Source organism: Crocodylus siamensis, chromosome 4 (genome assembly GCF_052110815.1).
Source record: "Crocodylus siamensis isolate JL-2025a chromosome 4, ASM5211081v1, whole genome shotgun sequence".
Classification (NCBI taxonomy): domain Eukaryota; kingdom Metazoa; phylum Chordata; order Crocodylia; family Crocodylidae; genus Crocodylus; species Crocodylus siamensis.
The window spans coordinates 43,797,514-43,810,506 of NC_143398.1; the positions used below are offsets into that span (position 1 = coordinate 43,797,514).

Genomic DNA, 12,993 nt, shown 5'->3' on the forward strand with positions numbered 1-12,993 from the left:
GCCAAAAACCTACTTTGTCAAACGTTGCCTATATGAAAGTTCATGCCTCTATGAACTAGTTCATGTCTAAGGTGCCACCCTGCCCTATCTCTTGTCTCACGTTATAAAATATACATTAATTTCAACTTTCAGATTATGCCTGGGAATTTAATTTATTCTTAGGAAATAAGTTAGGAACATAAGAAGGATATTATAAAAACTGATCAAGAATGTTTGGGCAGGTCAGACTTTTCTCAGATTTGTTACAGAAAAAGCATAGTTAACTGATAGCTTATTATTTTAGGATAAATATTTTAAAAATTCAACGTTAAAATGTAGGATTATTAACTTTTGATCATCTCTATTACATCTCACTGAAATATTTCTAATTAAAGGTCAGTTGCTCACATCACACTTGTAAAGGAATCCCTCCGACTCTGCTTTTGGAAAAGAACATAGACTTCTTTTTCATATGTGAAATCATAACACTATAATGACGCTCCAGCTAGACTGAAATCGCTTACACTGGGAGTACATGACACTGATCTTTGTTTAGAAAGGTTTACAGTACCAGAAGCAGCACCACCTATTGGATGAAAATGTAGGTTAATATCTACTTCTGTCAGAAGCCATCTATTGTAAAACTGGTTTTGCATACAAATGGGAAAGGTATTAAGTTTCTCCTACTTCAGTGAAAGCCAACAGGCAATTTTTCAGGTTCAGCTGGACAAGAGCAAACCACCACACATGCAGCCTGACAGACGCTGTGAAAATGCATTACTGGAAGTGAAATATTCGGCAAGGGATCATGTCAGACAGGGCTGGCAGCGACTCGCATCAATCCGCACTCATCCGCTCGGGCTCTGTGCGCTCGAGACGAAGGGGAAGGGAACAGCTCGGTCCCCAGGACGCGCTCCCATCCCACGGATGCCACCACAGGCAAACAGGCAGTCTGCCTGGGCGCGCAGCGGAGGCTGCGTCCCGAAGGCGGGGGTGGAGGGAGGCGAAGGAAGGGACTAACCAACCCATTTCTGCTTTTAAATCCTCCAACCCCGCTCCTTTCGGCGCAGCGCCCCAATTCATCAGCGCCCTACACGACGCTAAAATACTCGCTGAGCCGAGAGCCAGTGCACTAGGGCCGGGCGCTGCTTGCTGTCAAGCCGCGGGTTGTCGGTCTCCCCTCCTGCGCCCGAGGGGCGGGCTAGAGGCGAGGGCGCTGCGCCGGGGCTGGTGGCAAAGCGCGAGCCATCTGCCTGGTGGCCCCCCGCGGCGGGGCCGGGGCCGGGGCCGGGGCCGGGCGCACTCACCCGCGCGGAGCACGCCCAGCAGCTGGACGCACGCGAGCCAGCGCCCGACGAGCCGCATCTCCGCGCCGTCCGGGCTCCCTGCGGCTGCGGCTGCGGCTGCGGCTGCACTCCCGCCTGGCGCTCGGGGCTGGGCGAGCTCCCGGGGCGGCGCAGAGCCCGAGCGCGGCTGGCCCCGGCCGGCGGCGGCGGGGCTGTGCGAGGCGGGGCGAGGCGGAGGCGGAGGCGGGCAGGTGCGCGCGCGCGGAGGAGCGGGAGGAGCCCACCGGGCTGAGGTCCCGCCTTGCAACCTGCGGGAGGAGGGGAGGGGGCGCCGCCCCGCTTCATGCAGGCGGGGCGGTGCAGAGGGCCCCCGGGGACACCTGCGGAGGGGCAGCCTCGCCCGCGCGGCCCTCTCGGCACCTCCGTGACTAGCCCCAGCCTGGGCTGCCTCGCGGCTGGGACCGGGCGGCATTGCCCGGGGCTTAGCGCGGGGGCTGCAGCAACACGAGCCAGGGACGCCTCTCCCTAGCGCTGCCTGCCATGGCTGGCCTGCCAGGGGTGTGGAGCGGAGCCGACCCAGCTCCGACGAAACCCTTCCGTAGGGTCTTCTCGGCTGCCTGCCACAGGCTGTGATGTGGCCTCTTCGCTAGCGTTAGGGTCAGGAGGGAAAGAGCCTGGACTGGAAGCGGCAGTGTTCAGTCCTCCCGGGGGCAGCAGACCTCTCGAGGAAGCAGGCGTGTAGGAAGAGCACTTGCTTCAGGAAGAAAGGAAAATTCTGGAGGTTTATCATGTGTATTTGCCTCGGGTGTCGGCACAAGAAACATCGGCTGATGCAGTAGGCTCCTACAGCCTGGTTTGGCAGGTATCATATTCTGTAATCAAGCCTGAAAATAACCTGCCTGGAAGAGAGAAGCATATTTGAATAAAAATCTGGTCCTCACTATAGATAGCCCAGTCCTCCCTAAATGCCACCCTCTCCCCCCCAGAAAAATACAGAGCAACAGCAGTCTGAATTATTTTTGTGTTTGTGATGTTATTCCCCTCCGAGTTAAACCATCTACTCAGCATGGATGAGATGAGACTTTTAATGCTGAGACAGTAAAGTGTAATTTCCCTTTGTGCTTGATAGCTAAGCTTTTCTATTTGAACTTATTCTTTCTCCTGTATTGGCAGCATATTCTTCAGTCTTCCACTTCAAGAAAATAAAGGGGGGAAAAATCCAGTGTCAGCTTTTTGTTTCGCACATCAGACTGCTCTACCTGGCAGTTTGGACAGTTATGAGCCATCCTGACATGAAGCAAATTGGAAATTTCTGAGTGAACAAAAAAGTTATACAAGAAATTGCATTCATGTCCAGGGAGTTGATTGTGTTTTCAGAACAAACAGCTGACATGTCTTATCGCGAAAGTTCAGCATCTTTTGCAGTAGTACACAACCTAGTTACGATGAAGGTTGGTTCATTAGCAGGAAGATTAGCTTTAAATGACACTCTTTTTAAATTGTCTTCTGTTATCACATATAGAATAAAGTTGTGTGTACTGTATTCTTCCATCAAATGCTGCTATTTCAAGGTATTCAAATGGGAAAGTTTTACTGATGATTTTCAGCCAGCTAATTTCCAAGTTATTCAAAGATGCCAGATTCTGGCAGGTCCCAGGGAATATAGTAGCCTGGCCCCCAAATTTGTATGCACATACAGGTTGCAAAAGTAGTGTTACCATTAATTTATATTGTTATCACAATTAGCCCAATATAAGCTGTTTGTACTCAACGTAAGAATAACAACACAAAGCACACATATCCCAGTGCTTTGAATGAAAAGCATTAAGGTATGATTTCTAGAGAAGTTTATGCTTAATGACCTTAGCAAAATCAGAAGCATTTGATTAGACACCCTTCACTGTCATACATCTGATGTTGTTATTTTAAGAGAGCCAGAGCAACATCATACATCTAGGACCAATGAATGAGAGAAAGGGAAATGCCACATGGAAGGCAGTGACCTTGGAGAGAATTTAGGAAGCAAGGTATCAACTAACTACCTAACAACATAAAATACTATCTTAGGGCCCTCTGTACATGTTACAGGTATCATGCAATTAACTGATTAATTGCACAATTATTTTGAGACTGGCTACACATGCAAAGTACCTATCATACCATAAAAAGCTCCAACCAGCTATAAAGGTAGATCTAAAAATGTGTACTAGCTTTATAGCTGCTGAGCTTTAATCTGCATGTGTAGCAAGGTCTCCCCTGCGGTTGGGAGTCCTGTCAGTTGCAGGGGTGCACCATGCCCAGCTGGGGCTGGAAGTCCTGCAACTGAAGGGACTCAGCCCCAGCAGCTGCCAGCTCTGTGTCTCTGCAGCATGGGAACCCAGAAACCTGCAGCTGTAGATTCTGGGTGCCAGGACCCAGCTAGGTCCCAACAGCTAGCGAACATGGCTGCCACAATCCCTCAGCCCCAGGGGTTTCACACACCCCCAAAGCTGGGAGATCATGGCTGCTGTTATGCCCCAGCCCTGGGGAAGCGTGGAGCACCCCTGCAGCTGGGAGCCCCTCAACTGAACCCAAGTTCCCCTCGCACCAGCTATAACATATAATTGGATCTAATGCAAAATCCCACAATCACACCTTCCTGCCATGCACATGAACCGTGGCAGGAGCTGCAATTATATGGATTGTATATCAAATCTCATTGTGCCTTTACCTGCACTTGTAGGTTGCGTCCCCACATGCAGGCATGTGCAGTTTGTGACACCACAAACCACACGCATGGAATGTTAAAATGTGGCCTGCGCTGCAAATTTGCAGTGCAGCAGCAAATTTGCTAACAGGATTTCCCAGTAGCAAAAAACAAAACAAAACAAAAAAACCCCCACCCTGGAAAAAGGGTTGCTTGGTGCATACTACAAACGGAGACTTGGTCTTTCAGGGAGACACTCTGGTTGCCAGCCAGAGCATCTCCACTCCTTTATTCATGGCCCAGCTGCTTCAGCACACTGGGAGCCAGGAGGATCTGGGCAAGGGCAGTTGGCCCAAAGCAGGACACGGTGTTCTGCAACAACTGTGGCACTAATTTGTGCCACTACTATTTGTGCCACTGCAGATACACACCCCTGCACATCTGGATGCAGTTGTAAAGGAGCCTTGGGAGATATGGACAGGGAAATGCCAATCCAAGTTAAAGAATTTTTTTTTACCGCTTCCAAATAGCAGCTGTTGAGACCAGTAGAGGAACATCAGATGAAAATAATGTTGATATTGAAAAATTAGAGCAGATTCAAAGACAGAGAGAGAAGAATTTGCATACTTTTTGTCAAAGAGAAGTTGAAGGATAAGAGGGGGCTTGATCTCAGTCTAAAAGTTTTGAGGTTCCTGGGTAAGTCGTCCCTTCTGAGACCATGCTTCATGCCTTGAATAAGCCTGTTTCAGTTTATAGGACCATACTTCCACGTCTTTTGGGTAGAATCCCAAGTTTCAACAGTTTGCTAATGGGCTTCCTTGCGTATAATACCTCTGGTTGCCAATTGTGAAGGCTGAGCAATGAAAGTTTCTCTTTGGAAGGTTGTGGACAGTAACAGTATGCAGTGACACAAAAGCAACTGCTTCAAAACAAAGCAACCTAGATTTTATCTAAAGATACACAGCACTTAGAGGAATGGATTTAAAATGAGAACTGTACACATAGACCCAGACTGTATTCCACCTAGTAGGCATTTAAGGTGGCTTTACACATGATCTGGAGTGGGTTGGGGTGCTATTTAAAACATCTCTCAGCAGCTGCTCAAAGCGCCCTCAGCATCTCATTTATTCAGCGTCCCGCACTTCAAAATGGTGGCAGGGGTGCTTTAACTACAGGTTGTTCAATGAGCTCTACTTAAAGCATCATCACAGCCGTTCTGAAGCACAGGGACACTGAATACACGTGCTGGAACCTTGTGTTGGAGCAGGCATCTGTCACATGTATAGGTACCCCTAAAGACTTAGCCCCAAATCCAACTCGCCTTTATGTGAGTAAATTGGCATGTATGTAGCTCAATTTAGCAACGTAAGTGGCATTTAGAGATGGTTATATGGACTTGCAGGTCCTGTGCAGGTGGTGTCACCAGTAGGGACTCGGCTTCTTCAACTTTGGGATGTTGTTCCAAGAAGGATTGCTGGGAAGAGAAGGGATCCATGTGACAGAGAGGGAAGAACATCTTCATAGACAGGCTTGCTAACCTAGGGGTAGGTCTTTAAACTAGGTTTGCTGGGTGGAGACTAAAGCCCTGAGGTAAGTTAGAAAATGGGGGACCTGGAGGAAGTAGGAGAAGGCAACACAGAAGGCCTCCTCATTCTTACTGAGAGAGTAGGGCAATCGGCTAGCTACCTCAGGTGTCTGTACACAAATGTGTGGAGCCTGGGAGAGAAGCAGGAAGAATTGGAAGTCCTTGCACAGTCAAGGAACTGTGACATGACTGGAATAACAGAGACTTGGTGGGATAGCTCGCGTGGCTGGAGCACTGTCATGGATGGGTACAAACTGTTCAGGAAGGACAGGCAGGGGAGAAAAAGAGGAAGAGTTGCATTGTATGTAAAAGAACTGTATGATTGTTCAGAGTTCCATTATGAAACTGGAGATAGGCTTGTCTCTTGGTTAAGGTTAGAGGGGAGCAACAAGGCTGATGTCATGGTGGGTGTTTGCTATAGACCACCAGACCAGGAGGATGTGGTAGATGAGGCTTTCTTCAGATAACTAGAGGAAGTTTCCAAATCGCCAGCCTTAGTTCCCATGGGGGACTTCAGTCACCCGGACATCCACTGGGAAGGCAATACAGCAGCGTGCAGGCAGTCTAGGAAGTTTTTGGAGAGTGTTAGGGACAACTTCCTGGTGCAAGTGTTGGAGGGACCAACTAGGGGCTCTGCTCTTTTTGAACTGCTGCTCACAAACAAGGAAGAATTGGTACAGGATTGTAGAAGTGGGTGGCAACTTGGGCAGCAGTGACCATGTGATGATTGAGTTCAGGATCCTGACAAAAAGAAGAAAAGAGAGCAGCTGAATATGGACTGCGGACTTCAGAAAAGCAGACTGACTCTCTCAGGGAACTGATGGGCATGATCCCTGGGAGGCCAGCCTGAGAGGGAAAGGAGTCCAGGAGAGCTGGCTGTTTTTTAAAGAAACCTTAATGAGGGCACAGGAACAAACCATCCCACTGTGCAGGAAAAATAACACATATGGCTGGCAACCAGCTAGGCTTAGCAGAGACATCTTTGTTGAACTTAAACACAAAAAAGGAAGCTTACAATATGTGAAAACTTGGATAGATGACTAGGGAAGGGTATAAGAATATTGCTCAGGCAGGCAGGGACAAGATCAAGAAGCCCGAAGTGGAATAGGAGTTGCAGTTAGCAAGAGATAAAAAGGGCTTCTACAAGTATGTCAGCAACAAAAGAAAGGTCAGGGAAAGTATAGATCCCTTACTGAACAGGGGAGGCAACCTAGTGAGGAGGAAAAGGGTGAAGTACTCAGTGCATTAGACCAGTCAGTCTCACCTCATTTCCTGAAAAAATGGAGCAGGTCCTCAAAGAATTCATTGCTAAGCACTTGGGGGAGAAGAAGGTGATTAGGAACAGTTATCACGGATTCATTAAGGGCCAGTCATACCTGACCAACCTGATTTCTTTCTATGATGATATAAGTGGCTCTGTGGAAGCAGGGAAAAAAGTGAATGTAATATACCTTGACTTTACCAAGGCTTTTGATACCATCTCCCACAGTATTTTTGCAATCAAGCTGAGGAAGTATGGGTTGGATGACTGGATTGTAAGGTGGATAGAAAGCTGGCTGGATCGTGGGCTCAACATGTAATGGTCAATGGCTTGAGGTCTAGTTGGCAGCTGGTATCGAGTGGAGTGCTCCAAGGGTCAGTCCTGGGACCAGTTTTGTTCCATATCTTCATTAACGATCTGGAAGATGGGATGGAGTGCACGGTAAACAAGTTCACGGGGGACATCAAGCTGGGGAGTGTAGTAGTGCTAGGATGCTGAAGTGTAGGGCTAGGATTCAGTGACCTAAACAAATTGGTGGACTGGACCAAAAGAAATCTCATGCGGTTCAACAAAAACAAGCGCAAAGTCCTGCACTTAGAACAGAACAATCTCATGCACTGCTACAGGTATGGGACCAACTGGCTAAGCAGCAGGTCTGCAGAGAAGGACCTGGGGTTTACAGTGAACAATAAGCTGCAATATGAGCCAACAGTGTGCCCTTGTTGCCAAGAAGGCTAACAGCGTACTGGGCTGCATTATTAGTAGCACTGCCAGCAGATCAAGGGAAGTAATTATTTCCCTTTATTCAGCACTGCTGAGGCTGCATCTGAAGTACTGTGTCCAGTTTTGGGCCCCCACTATAGAAAGGATGTGAACAAGTTGGAGAGAGTCCAGTGGAGGACAACAAAATGGTTTTGGAGCTGGGGCACATGATTTATGAGGCGAGGCTGAGGGAACTGAAGTTATTTAGTCTGCAGCAGAGAAGACTGAGGGGATTTGACAGCAGCCTTTAACTACCTGAAGGATGGCTCCAAAGATGATGGAACTGGACTGTTCTCAGTGGTGACAGAAGACAGAACAAGGAACAAAGGTCTCAAGTGACAGAAAATTTGGTTTATCCAATGTTTAGGTTGGGAAACACTTCCTCATTATGAGGCTGGTGAAGCACTGGAACAGGTTACCTAGAGAGGTGGTAGAGTCTCCATCTTTGGAGGTTTCTGAGGCCTGGGTCGACATAGCCCTGGCTGGAATGAGGTAGTCAGGGATCATCTTGCTTTGAGCAGAGGGTTGGACTAGATGACCTTCTGAGGTCCCTTCCAACCCTAATTTTCTACGATTCTGTGAATTTATGATTCTAGATCCACCCTTGCCCTTCTAAGCATGCTGAGAAGGAATCTTCCTAGGCTACTTTTCTTCTCTTGTGATCTCATTCTACCTGGGAAGGTTCATAAACTTTGCACAAGTCCTGGAAATGTTACTCACAAAAAATTATGATTAGCAGCTGTTTGGTGCTGGACAATGAACCTCTTGTCTTTTACCCCAATAGTTTAGTGGTTAGGGTGCTAGCCCAGGTAGTGAGAGGTTCCCCTGTACCTATCCCTCACCAAAAGGAGACTTAAACCTGCATCTACTATTTCTTAGAGAAGTGTCCTAGCCCTAGGCCATGGGCTAGGCAAGACTAAGCTTGCCCACTATCCTTCCTGTTGAAGCTAGACACTCCCAAAAGGGAAAGATACACGGGATCAGAAAGACCAATAGTGTGGGTCAATGAGGCAGTAAGCCCTGAGAGATTTCCCTGCATTGTCTCTGGGCTCTCAATAGGACAAAAACTATCTCATTTCTGCTTATACATTTTATTCATTGACAGTTAACATGTAAGACGAAGAAAGTCTTGTAAGCAGGATCAGGGGCCAGAATCCTAGAAAGCTTTGGCAGCACAGTAGGATCTGGTCCATTCCATCTTCCCTACGCTTAGAATTCTCCTTATTCCCTAGTTAGACTTGTTGTCCTTCCCACACATTTTCAAGGGAACCAAGTGAGAGCCTACCTACTTTTGAACTCTGAGTCTTGGTTGGTCTGTGCCTATTTCCCCTTCCTCTCTACGATGGATCTTTTAACTAGTCAATGCCTTTAGATTAGGGCTGTCAATTAATTGATATTAACATGTGTGATTAGCATAGTAATTTGTTCTTGCATTAATCTTTTTAATGCATTACACACATATGTGGTTTTGGAGCCCACTGAGGCTCTTCTCTATTGCCATCACTGTCACCTCCAGGCTGCCCAGCAGGGCAGCAATGGCAGTGCAGAGGATGGCAGGGCAGCCTGAGTGCAGGTTCTGGGTTGCTGCAGCAGGAAGGGTGGGGCACAGACATGGACAGACAGACAGAAACACATGCACCCGGCCAGGAATGCAGCCTGGGTGGTGTGTAGAACAGTGCCCTGCCAATAAGTCTGTGGAGTGGAAGGGGCAGGGGAGAGGGAAGGGGCATGGGGGGGAAGACCGAGGCCCCCATGATAAGGGAGGGAGAGGGGCAGGGGGGCTGGAGTGAATGGGACTGGGGGCCAGGGTGGATCATGCAATGGAGCCAAGGGCAAAGGCTCGTACAGGAACGTGGGCAGGGTGAGACTCCCTGCTGCTGTGCGCACCCTTAGGGGAGGCAAGGGGGGCATGTGCCCCTTGGATTTGTGCGTGGGGTGGAGGCAGGCTGTGGGATGGGGCTCTGCACCCTGCTGCTTTTGCCCTGAGTGCTGCACGACACCATGTTGTGCCTCCCACTTGTGCCAGGTGGGCCGGAGATGCAGAGTGTGGCCAGCACATGGGTCCCAGGGCAAAGACAGCAGGACATACAGCCCCAACTCACAGTGTGCAGGCTGCCTCTGCCCCATGCTCATGCCCCCCATGCCTTCCCCAGGGGTGTGTGCAGTGGTGGGGAGCCATGCCTCTCGCACCTCTGGATGAGCCATCTGTGGTGCTGTCCTATGACCTGTGGCACCCCGGGGCCCCATTCACCCTAGTCCTTGTCCCTGCCCTACTCCTTCTCTCACCATGGCAACCTCGACCTGCCCCCTCCATGCCCCTTCCCCTCCATAGAGTTACCTGCTGGGCACTGCTCTATATGTTGCCCAGGCTGCAGTCCTGTTACCATATTTCCAGTTTCAAAAAAGAGAACGTGGGGGGGGGGGATATGCCTGTGCTTTTGCCCCTCACTCCCAAACTACAGCCTCCCTAGCCCTGCTTTTGCCCCTCATTTCTGACCCACAGTACCCCACATCCTGCCAGGGCATGCAGGGACCCCCCCTTCCCGGACTCCAAACCCCCCCCACACACCCACACTCCTTCACAAATTCCCCCTCACACACACACCACATACCCACCCCCAACCATACAAAGTACCTGCATAATTTTGCTTAATTTTGAGTTTTTCTGCACATAATTTTGAGTTATTAGCTGTGAGATTACAATCACAATTAATTGCAACTAATTTTTTTAATCGCGCAACTAATCACAATCAAATTTTTTAATCGCTTGACAGCCCTACTTTAGATCTCAGAGTTCTCAGTGGGGAAAAAAAGGTACGTAACAAGTACTGGGGCCAAGTCATTGCCTCTTCACAGTTATTAACTTGTCTACTGGGTGTGTGCTGGGGTGTTCCTTATAGCCATTATTTTGCCTTTTTAGTTTGGTTCCTCTAAGTGTCCCTTCTCATATTGCTCTATGGTAAACAAACTATCATAAACATACACTCATAGACATGTATACATTTATAAATTATACAAGTATTTCTCAGTTTGCCACAATAAATGACTACACAGAGACTGGAAAGCTCTATAATCCAACAGTTAAAATCTTTCCAGCTTTCACTTCCAACTATTAAAAAGGTTTAAAATTGTAAAACAGAGTAATAAACCACAGGGACAGACTACCAGAGGAGTATCCGGTTCTTAACCTTTTTATGTGTTTAAATTAAGATGTAAGAGTCTCTTAAAGTCTTAAGAGACAAGATATACTCTAGTTCAATCCTATGTTATTGGTCTCTGTATCTAGTAATTCCTGTGCAGTTCTACAGCCTGCATTATGGAGATGGTCAGACAAGGTGATAAAGTTCTCTTTTGTGCAAAGAAAGAATAATATACTACCAGCCTGATTTTACAGTGTGTTATACCCATTTTCCAGAAGTGCTAATGATTAGACAAGCATGAAGCAATATGCTAAAATCCAAAACACCCCTCTTTGATTTATGAGATGGGAGGTTTATTACTGTAAGAATAGATATCAGAACGGAGGAGGGTTCAGTGAATCCCTAGAATGTGAAGTAGGCAAAACATTTGCTAGGGGAACTTGACAATCAAAGGAATTACCTCAGTTTTAATTACTGCTGTCTTCTTTTATATACCATACAAATAATTCACAGCATGAGACAGAAGCAGTACAACACAAAAGTGTAGAGCTTTTGGTTAACATTTCTCAGACCACTTTTTAAAAATGAGGCTCAGGTCCTTCATCACTTGCTTTTTCAGTATACTTTCTGGCTTTATATGAAACCCCTTCATTTCCATCACTGAATGTTTCCATTTGTTCTCTCTTCTCAGTATTGTTATTTTTGTTATTGTTTGTGAAGAATTATATCCTCTTTTTGATCTACATTAATATCTTTCCCATCTCTGCCTATTTGACGTCCTCTTTAACTGTTTTGCCTTTTCATGTCTAGTTTTGAGCCCTTCTTTATCCTTCTCATTTGATATTAAATATTTTCTTTGGACAGAGTTCTGCTGTCTTTCTTATCTAGTGTTAAGTTTGTTCTTAGTCTAGTGAATGCTCTTTCACTGTTGATAAAGATTTTTTTTGGCATTATGGCAATCCTAGTTATTTTCCATGATGAATCATACTTGTATCTTGTTCAGCTTTTCTTCAGCTTGTTTTGCGTGCTTGTGTTTTTTCTGAATAAAGTTAATTTTGTGTTGCATTAACCTTTTGCTTCCCTACTGGTAAGTGATTTTCTTTTCACTGCCATATTTGATTTTTGTTAAATCTTTCTTGGCTTATATGTGGCTTTCCTTTTCCTGTCCATATCTCTTTCAGTAATTAAGATGTAAGAGTCTCTACACGTGCATCTACACGTGCAATGAGTGCACATGAATAAACTCCAGAGCTTATTGTTCTAGAGCTTTTGCTCCCAGGCTGCTGTTTGAATGTGTGCCTAGGAGCAAATAACTCCAGAGCAATCAGCTCCAGCATTCATTCATGCGCACTAGTTATTCATGTTTATTCAGGGATCAGCCTTCTCCAGTCAGGCTCAGTGTGCTATAGAGGGGATGGCTGGGGCACAAGAGTGCTTTGGTGTGAGGCTAGCTGCTGCCCCTGCACTGAAGCACCCTCCTACCCCAGCCAGCCGGGTCAGCATCTACACGTATGCTGCTGTGCACAAACAAACTCCACAATTGGGTAGTATTTGTATGTATGAGTACTACCCTGCTGCAAAGTTTTTTGTTTCCTACACCGTAATAGGGGTGCATGTGTAGATGCTGAGATATTTTCTGTGGAGTTAATTAGTTAGCTCCACAGTAAACATCTCACATAAACGTGCCTACTGTGTAATGAATAGAAATCTTGGAAAAATCAAAATTTTAGTTCACATAATGAATATGTATTTAAAATCAAAGGTATATAAAAAAATCTGTGGACAAACTCTACCCTGTTCTAACTCACAATCAGTAGACATACAGGCATATCATACAGCAGCATAATACAATAATCAAATCCCACATTTAATTTAAATACACAAAATCTATTTAATTAGAATACTGTAACATCTTTTCAGCAATCTCTTTGCACTGAATAAGAGCTATGGCATGTCTCTCTCACTTTCACTTTTTAAAAAGTATCAACAGTAGATCTCTAAGCTTCTTTCTTATGAATGTTAGAAACTGGAAGTATCAATTAAGTTTGTATTTCCCTCAGTTATGAGCCAATACTAACCATGTGAAATCAAATTCTTTTCATAGTTTACTTATAAATATTGATACCGTGGACAGACAAGGTTCTCTGGGTAGATGATATCTTTTATTAGACCAACTAAATAGTTAGAAAAATTGTTCTTTGCAAGCTTTGGGGCACAAATACCCTTCTTCAGGCATTGTGTCCTTAGACCAACATGGCTACGAACAACAACCCTAAAGCATGGTTGGTATCTTG

At 46.4% G+C, this 12,993-nt stretch overlaps 1 protein-coding gene across 4 annotated transcripts in view; it reads right to left on the reverse strand.

Moving 5' to 3' along the window:
- Positions 1-12,993, reverse strand: part of PTPRZ1 (protein tyrosine phosphatase receptor type Z1) — a 304,343-nt gene that overhangs the window by 256,182 nt on the left and 35,168 nt on the right. For 3 of the 4 annotated variants that reach the window (XM_090042195.1, XM_090042194.1, XM_090042192.1), the window contains exon 1: positions 1,287-1,477. The exons of the other annotated variant lie outside the window; for it this stretch is intronic. In XM_090042195.1, coding sequence (XP_089898321.1) covers positions 1,287-1,344 — 58 coding nt within the window. In that variant the 5' untranslated portion in view covers positions 1,345-1,477. Of the gene's footprint in view, positions 1-1,286; positions 1,478-12,993 lie in introns of those variants that run through there. 4 annotated transcript variants of the gene reach the window in all.